Raw genomic sequence first — 17,755 nt, 5'->3', positions numbered from 1 at the left:
ATATCTTGTACTTCTCCCTACTTTAGTTTCATCTACTTCTTACACACCACTAGGGCACCTAACACTTGGCTGCTTATGCTCTGTTGCTTATCTGGGTGTTATGGTCACTAATTTAGCAATATATATTATCCATGTCCTGGTCCTGTATTGTATTGTTCTGTAAGTCGCTTGTCTACAATTTGTTTATGTACGTTGTAAGGCGCTGCGGAACACTTGTGGCGCCATATAAATAAATGATAATAATAATAATAGATAAACAGAATGTGAGGTTCATTTTTTTTTTGTATTAATTTATTTATTATTTTTGCTTAATTTTGCCTAGCACAGGGCTATCTATCTATCTATCTATCTATCTATCTATCTATCTATCTATCTATCTATCCCTTTGTGCAAACCATGATCATAATCACAGGCCGTCTGCTACTTCTTTGCCCACTTTTTTACTTTTTTATTTCTTTCTAGACCTGGCCATGCCCTTGTGATTTCATACATTGCCCCAATGATGCCACTCTTATCTCATGTCACTAGGCCATTCTCCATTATTACTGCATACAGATTACCACCATACACTAAAAGTAGTGGCAGACGTGAAGTGAAGGCAAACAATAACTTTACCAAATGACGAACTTTCCTATCAGACTAAAGGGGTTAATTTAGTAAGAATCGTGTCTGGTCCGAGTGAAAGACGCAGAGCATTGCTGAAACGCAGGAGACTTTTGACATCTGAACCACTCAAATTTACCAAGAATCGTATTTTGCGGAATCTTGTTTTTCAGTGGTGTATTTGTTTTGTGTTTCTTCCAGAGATTCCTGTGTCAGCCAAACACACTGAAATATGCAGCCTGCACAGATCAGTGAGATACATGCAGGCTGCATGTGTTTATTCCGTAAATTGTTTTTTAAAAAATAGAAAAAAAATTATGTGGGCTTCCCCGCAAAAGTATAACCAGCCACTGGCTCTAAAAATACAGAGGACAAAATGTGTAGGGGTCCCCCGTATTTTATGAAACAGCACTAGGCTTTATGAGCCGGTCCTGGTTTTAAATATATGGGGAATACATTTATGTGAGGTTCCCCATATTTTTAAAACCAGCACCGGGTTCAAACTAGCCAGGTTGTAATGCCACAGACAGGGGATCCTTTAACCAGGTCCCCCGGCCAAAGCATTAATACCCCAAACTAGTCAGCTGTTTCGCTGTTGGCAGCGTGGCTATTGATGGGAGCGGTAAGAGGGGTTAGAGTTAGGCACCCCGGGGGGAGGTTAATGTTAGGCACTAGGAGGGCAGGTTAGGCACCACTATGGGAGGGTTAGGGCTATGAGGGGGGGGAGCAGGGAAGGGTTAGGGTACTGACCTGCCCCAGCCATGATCTCCTCCTGTCCGGCGTCCGCTGTCGATATTTCAATCCCATTCCCTATGGAATGTAACCTGTGAGTTTGGCCCATGGTGTATTTATTTCTAATTGTGTTTTAACCCGTGTTTTGCAGAGAGTTTCATGATTTCTCACCCGAGTTTGCCTTTAGTAAATGTGCGAGTTGTAAAAAATAGCCAGTCACACCAGTAATTGAAATCTCAACCAGACACGATTCTTAGTAAATTTACCGCTAACGGTCTGATACCCACAATTCATTGGAATGGTCCCAGGATTTAGAGATGTTTCCCCGTTAAAATTTCCATTTTAGAGCTTGACCCCTAACCTTCTGAATATCATCCTTTGTAAAAGTGACACTAACTTCAATGTTTGTTATAATTTCTCTGTATCAATGCCTATTTCCCTATAGATTGTAAGCTTGCAAGCAGGGCCTCTATGTCTGTCTGTTATTACCCTGTTTTGTTCTATAAATGTTTCCAATTGTAAAGCGCAATGGAATATGCTGCGCTATATAAGAAACTGTTAATAAATAAATAGTTTTGTTGGTGTATCGTGCAGGAAAGTCAATTCTACCTGTATATAAGAAATTGTCTTTGCACCTGTTTTGAAAAGTGCTAGCGTTCATAATAATAAACTCTCCGCCCAAATAATAAATGTGTTTTTTATTTTACAGTAGGGATGTGCAGGCTCGGATAGGTTCGAGTTTGCACGTGGAGTTCGGATTTTTCCCTCCAAAAAAACGGAACTCAGAACGAGGCAAAACGTCATCTTACATGGACGAACATCATCATTCCTGGACAAAAGACCAGGAATGATGATGTTCGTCCATGTAAGATGACGTTTTGCCTCGTTCTGAGTTCCGTTTTTTTGGAGGGAAAAATCCGAACTCCACGTGCAAACTCGAACCTATCCGAGCCTGCACATCCCTATTTTACAGTGTAATTCTTTTTTTCTCTTGTTGTGTCTGTAAGTGCCCCCGAAACCGACAAGTATTAAGCATTAAGTTGTGGTCTTATCATTTGCTAGCCGTGTATAAGCTCCACATTCTATTACCAGCCACTTGTTCCTGCCCAGAGATTTGCTTGGCTGGTCAGCTCAGAGCTAAAATGACAAACACAGATCCTAATTGTAACACTACTAGTACTTCGTTTAGAAGAGTTATTAGGTATTAGTTAAAAGTTGTTTTTGTTTTTAAAATGCGCAAGTACCTAATTTTTTACTTTTTTTTTAAATGTTTTTTTTCCACTGCCAGACCAAGCAGTTACTTATAAATGCAAACATTTCACACATTTTCTTTTAGACATCGCTGGCTATGCGGTTTGCCCAGGAATCATTCGGAAAACAGTACAAACAAACAGTAGGACTGGACTTCTTTCTGAAAAGGTTAACGCTGCCAGGTAAGATTCCTCTGGTTTGTGGGTTCCGTACCATCTTATTACTGAGATCACTGGTGAAACTTAACTTCTGCAGATCTAAATAAATAAAACAGCTGGCATCTTCTATGGCAGATTTATTCACTTCCAAAATGCTACACTAAACATTATGAATTGGCTTCTTTTTAGATTTTTTTTTTTTTAAAGCTCAGTTATAGTATTTTTCTGTTGATACAATGTTGCGACTGTGAAAATGTTGCACCAAATTAATAACATTCAACACAAAAATTGCATTGAAGTTCAGCACAATACTAGTTTACTGTTAAAGTAATACCTACATCATTTTCATGGAAAAAAAAAAAAGGTATTTATAAGAAACAAAGCATAATGTTTTTAATGGAAATGACTAATCTCATATGTGTTAAAAAGGTATAATATAGCTATGTGACCACTGAGTTCTAATATGTGAATGCTGTTTTATGCAAGGCAGCATGAAATTGCTGGCATTTAATAGACCACTAAAATTTAGTGTCCCAAGACACTCATAAAAATACAGTTTAAGCATTCAAGATGTTTCAATTCATGGTGCAAAGGAGCCATTTAGATACTAGTTGCAGCACATTGCATGGAAAAAAAAAAAAAAGAATTTGCTGACGCTAGTTAACTATTTTGTTGCCAGAAAGGATTCAAGGCCATGCAACAATTTTCAGACCGCACATGGCAACAGGGATTTTTTGTGCAAAGTACTTGTGGTGGAAGGGGAGTTACAGACTATACAGTATAGAGCTATATTTGTGCAGCTTATTGTCCATTACCACACATCCTATTGGCCTGTTGTCCGGTGTTTCTATGACATCAGGTTAGATGTGAGCCATGTTGGCTGGTGACGGTGCCTGACGCTTTACTCCTACAATTCCACAGACATGTTATTAGACAAATAGTATATATCTGAAATAGAACTGAAGATACAAATGGACAAATTTAACACTTGCTGCCCTATAAATGCAAAACAATATAAGATTGTAGCTTATTTTTTTATTTTTATGGGGGGGGGGGAGGGGGGGGGGTTTGCTCAGCTAAGTTATAAGAATGAAAGCTAGTGATAAAATGTATTACTTACAGCCACATCTTGCAATTCTAAATTCAATTATAGTCCATTTCAACCACATCTTGCAACTCTAAATTGTTTATTGTTCATGTGTGAAAACTTTTTAAGTTTTATTTCTATGTGATGTGTCCGGTAAAAAGCACCTTGTTAGTATTTTGTTAAAAGAAACTACAACTATCTGTATCACATTAAGGCACACTAACAGTCCTGGTTTTGGTGATATCCATGTTAAAGCACAGATGGTTTAATCAAAATAACTGAGGTACTAATTAAGTTGCCTGTGCTCAAGTATGGCTATCCTTAAAACCTGGACTGTTAGTGTGCCTTGAGGACCGTGGTTGGGAACCCCTGCATTAAGAACTCGGTCCAATTAGCTGCGATGTGCGGCAGCCCGACGCGCCACTGAATTCGCCTGACTTTGCTTGCTGCCATACAGGGCACCGAGCACTTTCAGGCGAATCCGGGCGGCCGTCAAGCACGGCCACTGTCGCGACTACTTGCACACGCGAGTACATCGCACCTAATTAGATCGAGCCCTAAATGTTATGTGTAGCTAAAACTATTTAGTTGTTTGTTTACTGTGTGTCATTTTTTTCCGTTGTTAAGGTGCGTAAACACTGGGCGATATTACTGAGCGATTGCACGATTACGACATCGTAATCGTGCAATCGCTCAGTAATCGTGCACAAATCGTGCACTAAAATGTAGGAAACGACCAGCAATGCGCGATCCCGCTGGTCGTTTCCGACATTGTCCATCGCCTGAACATGCAGGCCAAGCTGCCGATAACAACAGATTGGCCATGTTCAGGAATGATGGAGTGTGCCTACACTGAACGACTGATCGCTCAGTGTAGGCACTACAGGGGATCAGGAACGACGGTACGATTACAATGTCGTAATCGTACTGTCTTTCCTGATCGCACAGTGTGTACGCACCTGTAAGCTATTAAAGGTTTGTTTTTGTTTTTCTTATTCACCATTGCCCCCTTTTTACGGTCTGCTTGGTCAGTACTTGAGAACCATTTTATTTTTATTTGTTTAAATAAAACTTCAGATGCCCAATTAGGATGTACTAATTATGTGATGTAGAACAACACGTAGCAAATCGGATTGCCGCAATGTTCACAGCAGCAAAGAGTATATTTGTAAGCGTTCTGATCTTGTGTAGCCGATGAGCTGTTAGTGGGTCCCCCAAAAGCAGGGTGGTTATATGGGAGATACACAATCCTATACCTTCCTGTGTATTTGATACATCAATTAAGATTTTTTATTTACTTTATTTACTCTGCAGTGTTTACATGGATGTACATGTGGGCTTGGATCTGTCAGAGGTGCATCATAGTACACAGGTTACACAATAAATGTTAGGAAAGGGACTCAACATGGCATGCTCTGTTTTAGTTCTTCTGAGAACTGGTATGCCCAGCCTTTGAGGAAGGGAAGTAGAACACACATTTCAGGCTGCTAAAGCCCTTACAGCCTGTAATACTGCTGAGTGTTCCCATCAAAATGCTATTTGGGCATAGACATTAAAAATATGTTCAGTAAATGTTAATGCATATAGTCTGTCCAGAGAACTGATGCTGATGACCTTAAGTGGAGTGTAACAAGTGGTGCTGTGCTGTGACCTATATTAGTCAAATCAAATAATACTCTGAAATAAAGGCGTCTTCAAAAATCAGGACTGACCCTGTAAATCAAAGCTTGACAAAATCCAAGTGTCATTGCACCTGAAAAATGTGTCCTGGTGATTGATATACAGCAGGCAGGCAGTCAGCCATCTCCGTCTCTGGTCCCCCTATTGTATCTGCCCTGTCCTGATCACAGACATGGTTTGCACTGGTGGATGAATGGATGAGACAGTTTGGCAGTGAATCAGAATGAATCAACTGCACTCATATCCGTTGCCATCCTGTTACTCACATACTGGACTGCAAAGTACTTACCCTCACTAGAGATACATGATCAGCGTCTTGTGAGACTGTTTAGCACCTACACCTACAGATAACTATTTAACCTGTTCTGTTTGTGAAGACATTCCTCCTCACTGCTGATGCCACCGCATAGCCGGCTTTCGGAGCCTCCTGACTTAGGAATTGTTGCCCCTTAAGTTTTGTCCCTCGCTGACGTTTGAGGAAAATATTTTGACGCCTTCTGAAATGAAGCGGTGTCAACTTTACATTATGCATGAACCAAGTGTCATTCTGGCTCTTTGTTTGGTATCGTAACTGCTTAATAAACTATGTAAATTGAGACAAGGTACCACTTGTGTCAGTAGTTCTAAGGTAATGGAGCCCGGTAAGCACCCAAATGGGGAATAAAGTAACAAAAATTCCCTGGGGTCAATTGTAAAGTTCTAGAAGTAGGGCACTTCCCTTTCTTTTGAGAATATTGGATGTGTTTAAATATTTTCCATTTGGTTGGTAATGTTTTTTCTTGATATTTGGAAAGATAAAATAAATAATCGTAGTGTACACTGTGACAGAAAATAAGTAATTTGTGTGTTTGTGTAATGATTGCACTCACTTTGTAGAATTTCATTAAGTAATATGATAACATTGCCCGTCAGTTGAGGGTTTAGACATGTTGACTGTGAATTCTTGAAAGCCTTATTTTCATTTTCTAAATATTAGTATTTCCCAGGAACAGGCAAATTACTCCATACAATAATGCAGTGGTTCTCAAATTTTCATGAATCATGGCACCTTAGAGTACAAGCATTTTTTTTTCTGGCACCCCTAGGCCAAAAGTTTCTTATAGAGAAATTCAGCAAAAATAATTTCATTTAAGTCAATTGTCCTTACCTGTCATTCTTGGGTTCAGTTATGTTGTGGTGGACAGGGCTGTGCTTGTGTTTGTTTACATATTTTATAATTAGTAGGCAAAACCAGAGCTGGTGGCTATCACATTGACCATAAATAATTTTATTTGGTTCTGGACCACCAACCTGTGGCACCCCTGCAAGTGCCCTACAGTACCCCATGGTGCCACGGCACTCAGTTTGGGAAACGCCACCATATTGTGTGACCTTGGTATATAATTCCAAATATATTACTCGTGTTATAGATGGTGAATACGCTTTGGACAAATCCGTCAGTAGAAAGAAGCCAAAAGATGCCTAGAAATTGTATGTGGCTCAATTCAAATAGGGCCAGTACGATCGCTTCTTCTAACTTCCCATATACCATCAAAGAACATCACTAATTCACTGAAAGATGTTTGACACGTCCAGTACTCTCAAAAGAAAGGAGAACGACATAATTCTTGACTTTCTTTAAAAGATGTGGTGTCAACTAATTGCAAAATGGAATTGCTTGGAATGATTATAATCTTTTTTTATTTAATGTAACAATGACTTGCCCCAGGTTGTAGTTTGGGGAATTGCCCAGTGCCTTTGACAAGTTGCAGAATGGTTGATACTGCTGATTGATACGGTTCTGCTCAGTCAAGAGGATGTACGAATGGTAGATAATTGGGGAAGAAGGTCATCATAGTGCCTCATTTGGAGTCATGTATTCTTCCAGTGATCACCCTGGAAACTGGACTGATGAAGTACTTCTTCAGCAGCTTGTTAGACTTTAGAACAGCAATGTAAATGGATGAGTAACTTAAACTACGTGGGCAGCAGTTTAACTTGGGAACCCATTTTTTGCAACACTGTTCTAAACATGTACAGGTTCATTCCTAATTTATCTGACTGCTGCCATAGGGAAAAGTGTGCATAACCTTCACCAGTGTCACCAGTCTCCATACCCCAGTAACACTCAATTACAGGTTGAGTCTCCCATATCCAAATATTCCGAAATACGGAATATTCCGAAATACGGAATATTCCGAAATACGGAATTTTTGTGGCATGACTGAGATAATGAAACCTTTGATTTTTGATGGTTCAATGTACACAAACTTTGTCTAAGGCACAAATTATTAAAAATATTGTATAAAATTACCTTCAGGCTGTGTGTATAAGGTGTATATGAAACATAAATTAATTTTATTTCTGTACACAAACTTTGTTTGAACCACAAAATTATTGAATATATTGTATAAAATTACCTGCAGGCTGTGTGTATAAGGTGTATATAACACATAAATGCATTGTATGTGTATATTTGGGTCCTGTTCCCTACATATTTTTCATTATGATATGCAATTATTCCAAAATACGGAATATTCCGTTATCCAAAATACCCCTGGTCCCAAGCATTTTGGATATGGGAGACTCAACCTGTATAAAGAGACCAAATCCTGATTGTCATTATTTACTTCTATATGGGCCCTGCTTTCTGTCAGAAATCAGACGGGGGTTCCTACCAGTAAGTTACAATAATGTTTTACAATATCAAAGCTGAAGGGATCCTGAGGGACAGACAACAAATCTGTGAGGGTAGAATTGTTTTATTCATTTATTTTACTAAATGATTTCCTTTTTGCTTGTTCAACTATAGTAATATAGAAATGTAAATAATAGCTTGGTAATAATTTAGTTAAAATCTGAGTTGGAAAAAAAATAGTTAAAAAAAAAAAAAAACACCGTTCCTTTTTTGTTTACACTGGGTTTTTTTTTGTTTAAACCAATTTTATTTACATGAATGTTTAAATTAAAAAAAAAATTAAATCATACATATTATATTCATACTGCAAAACTTTGCTATGTATCATCAACCTTGATTAACCATGTTTTAATGCTTTTTAACCAGGGCAAGAAAAAAAAAAAATTATTTAAAAAAAAAAAAAAAAACTGATTTTTTTTTTTCTTCCCACCCTGGTTAAAAAAAAATGTAAATAGTTATTAATAATAGCTTTGTTATACTAGATTATTTACACTAATGCTACCATCATTGACACATACTAGCTATGCAATATTGCATTTTAATTTGTGAAGATAATTATATGGGGCACCTAGAAATTGACAGTATAAATATGTGTGTATGTATGCAAGTGTATATATATAATATATATGTAATTATATTAAACATTTCTATTAGTATACCTTAGGATCAACTTACGACCGAATGCAGCTCTTGATATTTTATAACACGTTCATTATTACGTTGGTGTGGCATATTTTCTTGTGTGAAGTATAGGGGTGATATCATTTTATGAAGTATGGTTCATTGATATTCAGTGTTCTAATTCCAGATGGAAGCCTCATTGCTAAATTACCTAATATATTGTTTAGCAAATAATACCAAAACATTTGCACAATTAACTGCATACATCGTAAGTGCAAAAAGCCTTTATCTTAAAATTACTTTAAAGTCAGTGCAAATAATGTGAAGTATTTTACATATTATATAACAAAAGTGTACTATACAGTATGTGGTTATTGTGTATATTTCTGTTGTGATTTATGTGATGGCGTTTGTAGGTTGGATTTTGCTCTGTACGGGCCACCCAAGAAGTTTTATTTTTGTTCAGTTTAACGTATACATTAATTACATAATGTATGATTTGGAACCCGCTTACTTTATTGTACCATGAGTTGGGTCTTGCAACGCTTTGCAGAGGGGATGACACTGAAGGCGTTAATTGTGCTTATCCCAAATCACATAAATGTTTTCTGAGACTGTTACATGGCAAATACTGGCCTAGCCTGGAATGCTTGTAACCCAGCTTTCTGTGTAGTCTAGATGCATTCACTGTGCACATTTTATAGCTTAATACGGTGGACCACTGAATCAGGATTTGCAAAAAGAGATTTGTTAGGTTCACAGACAAAATACCTCCAGGAAGTTTGTGGGCATAAGCCAGAAAAAAGGTTTCTACTGTGTAGGAGATATTTTAAGACCATCACGCTAGAAGTGGGCAGGCGCGTGTTTTCACTTACATTTTGGCCATTCAGTACTTAAATTTTAGGTTAACCAAAGAACCTAGCATCATTTTATGAGTTTACTGACTGAATTTCATGCTTCATACCAATAATCAGACGTACCTTGTCCGCAATCGCAACTTCATTCTTGTTTTTCTTTCTGAATACTATTATTAACTAATCATTTATTTTTTATTATTGCACTTTTTGGTCAAATATTTAAAGCTCCATTATCCTAAGACGCCTGTCTAATGTAATCCTTATGTCAGTTCCATGAGCATGTCAGATATATTTAACTAGTGCACATTAGTGTTCTAATTTAGTATATAAAAAGACAATGAGTCATGTATTTTTGTAATTATCTTGCTGGGCTTTTTAGAATATACTTACATTTTCAGAAACTATCATCTCTGGAGTGCGATTTATAAATTATGCTTTGCTCTAACGTCATCGTTGCTGGAAAGTTGTTTCTGTTAAAAATTCAATGCAATGTTGTAATACATAATTAAAGAAATGTGAATAGTATAGAGTACAGATACATGTCGTACTTTGAGGGCCTGATGTACAGTTGGACACATTTTACATACATTTTTGCAAATAAAGTACACGTAAAATGTGTACAAAATAAAAGCAATACTGTGTGTATACTGAGACCCATGCATATTAAGATGTGTCCAGCTCTGCAACAGTAGTGTATGAGCTAGGAGAAAACTGTATTGTATGCACCAGGAGACTATGGAAGCAAGGTTTACCCCAGGAGACAACAGTGTTGTGTGCGAAATGGTAGCGTATGCATCAGGAGAAAACAGTAGTGTATGCTCTAGGTCTGAGGTTCTCAAACTCGGTACCCCACAAAGGTCACGTTTTCCAGGTCACCCAGCAGGTACACGTGTATTCATTACTCACTGACACAATTTGAAAGATCCACAGGTGGAGCAAATTATTTCACTTGTGATTCTGTGAGGAGACCTGGAAAACGTGCACTGTTGGGGGTCCTGAGGACCGAGTTTGAGAACCTGTGCTCTAGGTTTACCCCATAACAATAATACAAACATCCCTCTTTTCCTTTAAAAATCTAATGAAGATCTTCTTCTCTGCTGCGGATCAAATGCAAATATCAAGTAATAGATGGCTGCAGTTTCAATTTATATAGCAGCCACACTAATGAGTCATCTACTATTGAGCTAATCAGAAGTACCTGCCAATCATTGTCACCACTGTGTATTTTGTACTAGGGGCCAAGCACCTGCAAACCCCTACCCTCTCCCGTTCCGAATCTCAAAGGGGAAGACATGACTCAGTCTACATGTGGATAGAAGGAATCGTTATGTTATACCGCCGGACCTAAGCCCGGCGAATGAAATACCGATGTCGGGAGGCTGGCAGATGGAGATCCCGACAGGGTAAGTATTAACCCTATCCCTAAGCCCCCCCCCCCAACCCTCCTTTAGTGGTGCCTAACTCTAACCTCCCCCCCTAGTGCCTAACCCTAACCTCTCCCCAGGTGGGCCTGACCCTCCTGGGGGGGGTGCCAAACCCTAACCTCCCCCCCGGTGATGCATAACGCTAACCTCCCCTTACCCTAGCCTAACCCTAACCTTCCTGGGGGGGTGCCTAACCCTAAATCCCCCTGGGAGTCCCTAAACCTATCCCTCCCCCGTGGCTAAAAGCTCCCGACACCCGGATTACCTACGCTCGGTGTGCCCGGCGTCTGGCTTTTGGCATGGGACTTATGATAGGCATCTAAATACCAACGCATAAGTCCCATGCCGGGCTTTCACTGTCTGGAAGCCAGCGGTCAGCATTTCGACCGCTGCCTTCCTGACTACATCCCGAGCAGTTATGTGACCATGAGCCATATCGGCTTTTTGACTACATCCCGGATAGAAGCATAGTTTTGTTGCATGTTTGCGCGTGTGTATTTCTGAAATGTTTTTTATAATGCACCCAAGTCTAGATAAGCCCCTAAATGCTCACATCCTGCACTACTTTATATAATGAAACTGTACTTGTGGATCAAGGGAATCAGAGCCTATTGGTGAAGAGTGAAACAAAATTAAAGCGTATATTCTACCATTGGGAATACATTATACCACAACAGTACCCCAAAAGAGTTCCTACAGTGTATTATTTTATTTTTAGATATATTTATATAATTTAGAAATCTTTCTAATTTTTTCTGCAGTTTTGTAGCTGAAAGATTACATTTTAAAATTTAGATTATACTCTCAAAATGCTACTATTATTTGCCTTTCTTATAGAATTAGATATATATTCACCAATACAGCTTTGGAAAATGTACTAAATGCAAATCCAGTTGGAAGTGAATTTTCAAAAAATCTAGGGGTTTTCCCGCAGGTGCGAGATTTTTGGTATGCAATTGGGTTTATCATTTTTTTTTGTGGGCACAAATGTTTTTTTGAGCACCTTCAGATCAATAGTGTTTCTTCTAGTATGTGCAGGGCGCTCATCAAAGCCGGACACTGCTATGCACGCACCGAAGGTGCACGGCATCTATTTACCCACCTGAGTCACCTGGGATTGTTTCACTGGAACTTTTGCCCATGCAAGACACTGCTGCCCGCAGGTAGGGGCGACTGTTTCAGAGGGGTGCCGCCAAAAGGGCAGAGCACATTTCATCTTCTCCAAATTGGGCAAGGCACAGAAACAGCCTAGCGGGAACACTAGAGCAAGTCCTTTTTTCCTGAAGCCTTTATTTTTAGGAAAAAATGTTTAGGCTTGATTCAGAACTCCTAATGACTAATTAAGCAATTGGAAGTTTCCAATTGGCTTAAATAATCTAATAATTGCATGTAATCTTTGGTTGTTAAAACCAATAATGACTTCGTATTACCCCAAAATAAACTTTTTCGTTGACTTATGCACCCCAAATTTAATTAAAGCAATTATTTAAATGGAAAAATAATTGCTGTTTTTTTTTTTTCTAAATTACTTCAAATTACCCCCAAATCACCTTAATCAATTTTTTTTTTATTGCTTTCTTTTTCCCTATTTTTTTTTTTTCGTTTCAAACTAAGGGAGGTATTTAATTAGATTCGCACCCGCGATAAAGATTAACATGCTGGACTTTTCACCTACATTGCGTATTTTAGCCGCGGCAACTTATCGTGCGCTTATCCGCTATTCGCCCTATTCAGTTCCAAAAAACGCAAAAAAAGGTGACACGCGAAGTCACAACAGGCGAAAAGTAGTGTCAGAATCGGGGAAATCAGCCTGAATCCCCCAAAAAGATGCAGAAACATTGGGGATCAATGTAGTAGTGCCCGATTAGTCCAAATAAAACTGTTTGGGGTACTTACGTTTGCACAATAGCCCCTACTTAGCGTCTTTGCACAAGTGGTGAAGAATGGTATAAAGCAGTATTTTTTGGAGAAAATAAGTAGTCCTGTCAAATTTGGGGTACCTGAAAATGGGTGCAAGCATCTTTAAATGTATCTAAAGTGTAGTTTAAATAAAAGTTAAATTCCTTCCTCATAAAAGCACCTGCAATCCCCAAAACACTTGACCCCTTCTTAGAGCACCCCCAGAACCTTATTTCGCTAGTTTGCGAACTTTGTGCTTTTTCGCCCCCAAATTGTAAGTATTTTTTTGGGGTGATCTTAGGTTTTTTCTGGAGTTTTTTCACGCAGTTGCCCTTTGGGGGCTGTTCCAAGGGTTCTGAGTGGTTTCCCCACTTTTGCACTCTATAAAATAAAAAAATGATACTTCTTTTCTCCTGCTATTCCAAGGTGAATCTTTTTCGCCTATTATATTGCATTGACTTTCCGCGTACTTGAAAAGCGGATGGAATTGAATACGTAGATAAGTTTCCAACAGGCGAAAAGTCAAGCGATCGGCAAAACTTTTTGGTGGATCTCGGCTTTTCACTTCTAATTGAATACGGCCCTTTGTGAAAAAAAAGTTTACATTTTTCGTGTGGGTATTTTATTTAAATTTGTGCCCAATTGTTTTTTTTTGTTTTTTTTATATTGGATACTGCTGGAATCAGGAGCATGCTTACCTACTGTAATTTGGTCAAAATTCTAGCTAACGGTTTTTGCAGGGAAAACCTTGTGCCCAATTGGTTATTCCCCTAAGGCAGTGGTTCCCAAACTGGGTGCCATGGCACACTGGGTACCTCAGGGCTCTTGCAGGGGTGCCTTGGGTTAGTGGTCCAGTACCAAATAAAATATAGTCAGTGTGATAGGCATAACCAGTGCTAATGACTGCCAATCAAAAACTATGTGGACAAAGCGAAGCGCAGCCCTGTCAACTACCACAACTGAACCTAAGGGTGACATATAAGCATAATTGACTTCATTTAATTTTCGCTGAATTCCTAACTAAGGAACTTGTGGCCCAGGGGTGCCGTGGAAAACATGCTAATGCTTTAAAGCGCCGTGATTCGAAAAAGTTTGGGAACCACTGTCCTAAGGGATCTACATTTTCATCAGTTTTTGTTTGCACTTTGCTTTTGTGTCTATACATGCTACAATTTGTTGCCATTTAAAATTAGCAACATTTGGGATTTGAATGATGACTGCATCTGACGACGTGTAATCTGGCCTTTTTGCCAAGTGCCTGGAGCTGCATATGGGCAAACTTGATATAGATCCATCTGCTTGGTGTTTGGACTAAAGCCTTAATGAATAAAAAAAACAAGAACTTGTGCAAAAACAATTACTTTGATCTTGCTTATTAATGTATAACTAAGACAGCGGTCTGTAAAATGGCAGTGTAGGGCACCACAGTTCACACATTGCACGTCCATAGGACCCAAAGAGTAGTATTGTGGCAACTATGTCATGTTTATGCAAGCGGTGTATCAGTTGATCTTGTTATACGTTGTTTAAGATCTTTGAATTGCGTGCTCTGGGCGATCTGTAAGGTCTCCACCGCGTCGAAGCGCTCAAGGCGGCCTCTAGACATGTTTGGTGTAAACAATGTAAGGTGAAGTGAATAATGATAATAACAGCAGTCGGTGATTGAGGTGCCCACAAGACGCTCTGATATACAGTATTCACGCCCCTTGGATTTTTACCTTTTTTGTTACATTACAACCTGTAATTAATTTTTTTTTAATCTGAATTTTATGTGATGGATCTGCACAAAATAGTCTAATTTGGTGAAGTGAAATTAGAAAAATATATCTAAAAAAAAATCTTTATACATAAAACTCTGAAAATTGGCATGTGCATATGTAATCATCTCCTTTGCTATGAAGCCCCTCAAAAGTTCTGGTGCAACCAATTACCTTCAGAAGTCACATAATTCGTGAAATGAAGTCCACCTGTGTGAAAACTGTGTCGCATGATCTGTCAGTATAAACACCCCTTTTCTGAAAGGCCCCAGAGGCTGCAACACCACTAAGCAAGAGGTATCACACCATGAAGACAAAGGAGCTCTCCAAACAAGTCAGGGACAAAGTTGTTGAGAAGTACAATTCTGGGTTGGGTTATACAAAAAATATCCAAATCTTTGATGATCCCCCGGAGCACCATCAAATCCATCATCATCAAATGGAAAGAACATGGTCCCACAACAAACCTAGAGAGGGCCGCCCATCAAAATTCACAGGCTGGGCAAGGAGGGCATTAATCAGAGAGGCAGCACAGAGACCAAAGGTAACCCTGAAGGAGCTGCAGAATGCCACACAAGAGACTGGTGTATCTGTGCATGTGACCACAATAAGCCATACACTCCATAGAGCTGGGCTTTATGGAAGAGTGGCCAGAAAAAAGCCATTACTTAGTGATAAAAATAAGAAGACACGATTTGAGTGTGCCAAAAGACATGTGGGCGACTCTCTAAATGTATGGAGGAAGGTGCTCTGGTCAGATGAGACAAAAATTTTACTTTTTGACCACCAAGGAAAACGCTATGTCTGGTGCAAACCCAACACATCCCATCACCCCAAGAACATCATCCCCATTGTGAAACATTGTGGTGGCAGCATCATGCTGTGGGGATGTTTTTCAGCAGCAGGGACTGGGAAACTGATTCGAGTCTAGGGAAAGATGGATGGTGCTAAATACAGGGATATTCTTGAGCAAAACCTGTTTCAATCTGCCTGTGATTTGAGACTGGGACGAAGGTTCACCTTCCAGCAGGACAAAAACCGAAGCATACTGTTAAAGCAACACTTGAGTGGTTTAAGGGGAAACATTTAAATGTGTTGGAATGGCCTAGTACAGTGGTTCCCAAACCTTTTCGAATCAAGGCTCCCTGGAGTATCAGCATTCTTTCCACGTCACCCCTGGGCCAAAAGTTTTCTTATTGAGAAATTCACCGAAAATTAAATGAAGTAAATTGTTCTTATATGTCATCCTTAGGTTCATTTATGTGGTGGGTAACAGGGCTGTGCTTCTTTTTGTCCATATATTTTTGATAGGCAAAACCAGTGATAATGGCTGCCAATCACACTGACTAAATATAATTTTATTTGGTACTGGACCACCAACCCAAGGCACCTCTGCAAGTGCCCTGTGGCACCCTAGGGTGCCACGGCACACAGTTTGGGAACCACTGCTCTAGTCAAAGACCAGATCTCAATCCAATTGAGAATCTGTGGTTAGACTTGAAGATTGCTGTTCACAAGCGGAAACCATCCAACATGATGGAGCTAGAACAGTTTTGCCTTGAGGAATGGGCAAAAATCCCAGGGGCAAGATGTGGCAAGCTCATAGAGACTTATCCAAAGCGACTTGCAGCTGTAATTGTCGCAAACGGTGGCTCGACAAAGTACTGACTTTATTGAGTGAATAGTTAAGCACGCTGAAGTTTTCTGTTATGTTGTCCTAAATGTTGTTTGATTCACATTCTAAAAAAAACCCACAACTTCACAGTTGTAGGCATGTTCTGTGAATGAAATGATGCACACCTTCAAACAATCCATTTTAATTCCAGGTTGTGAAGCAACAAAACATGAAAAATGTAGTGGGGGATGAATACTTTTGCAAAGCACTGTATGTGGCTGTAAATAACTCTGTTTCCAGATCACCCAGCAGGTCACATGTTCCAGGTCATCCAGCAGGTGCACAGGGAGAGTTCAGTAGCTGACACATTTTCTGGAGCACAATGGTTGATGCATTGTAAATGGTGGGGCAGACGAATTGCCACATAACTCTGAAACGAAGAAACCAATTACAATGCCAATATTTTTCTGCAAATCTACGGACCAAGACCTGTAATGTGGTATATGCACAGAAAACGGCATCACAGAAATATAGAAAAAGTTGTTCTTTTGCTATTAATATATAGGTGCACTATTTGTTTACAAAGAGAGTATCATGCGGACCCAAAGTGTTATGTTTTTCCTTGATTTTTATGTACATCAAGTAAAAAATATTGTCAATGATTTCACATTTATATTTACATATTCTAATTGGCCAATATAAGCTGTTTCGTGCCAGTGAATCTAATTTCATGTGCATGTTCTCTATATTTTAAAATTATATTTTATTATTTTATCTCTTTTTTTTTTTTTTCACATAATAGCATGCCTGTAATTTTATTTCCTTTTTTTTTACTACTTTCATGGCTCATTCACACTTTCAGCCCTTTATAGTTTTGTAAAATGTTAATATACTAATGGAAATAGCATTAAAAATTAAGACAGATAAGAGTCAGTGCTGCTTTTCCCATCACTGCAGTTCCACAGTGCCCCCATTCCCGTTGTCACCTGTACTCCCACTGTAAAAAAAAAAAAAAAAAAAAAGACACGACGCACACACCGAATATATTAACCCTTTAGAAACCACTCAAGCAGACTCGCAGTACATACTTACCTACTCCATGGACCTGGTTGGTCCCCGTCTCCAGGTAGACATCCAGGGGGATTGCAAAATAACAAAGCACAGTTCCAGCAGCAAGGCCACAAATAACAAACCACAATCCCAGCAGCACCCCAAAGTATGCGGCTCCATGTGCCAGTTTAGGAGCCTGGTGGTGGCATTGCTACCAACTGCCATTTTTGCTAGTGTATGTTTGTATGTGTGTAATATGTAATAAATATATATATATTAGGGATGTGCAGGCTCGGATAGGTTCGAGTTTGCACGTGGAGTTCGGATTTTTCCCTCCAAAAAAA

General features: G+C 39.1%; 1 protein-coding gene across 2 annotated transcripts in view; it reads left to right on the top strand.

Annotated features, from left to right (window-relative positions):
* The window catches only part of RAB28 (RAB28, member RAS oncogene family), a 150,751-nt gene that overhangs the window by 19,158 nt on the left and 113,838 nt on the right, over window positions 1-17,755 (top strand). For both annotated transcript variants that reach the window (XM_088447123.1, XM_088447124.1), the window contains exon 2: window positions 2,672-2,768. In XM_088447123.1, coding sequence (XP_088303249.1) covers window positions 2,672-2,768 — 97 coding nt within the window. The remainder of the gene's footprint in view (window positions 1-2,671; window positions 2,769-17,755) is intronic.

The sequence above is a fragment of the Taudactylus pleione genome, unplaced genomic scaffold (assembly GCF_031769625.1).
Source record: "Taudactylus pleione unplaced genomic scaffold, aTauple2 ptg000419l, whole genome shotgun sequence".
Classification (NCBI taxonomy): Eukaryota; Metazoa; Chordata; class Amphibia; order Anura; family Myobatrachidae; genus Taudactylus; species Taudactylus pleione.
This window is presented reverse-complemented; position numbering and strand designations above follow the sequence as displayed.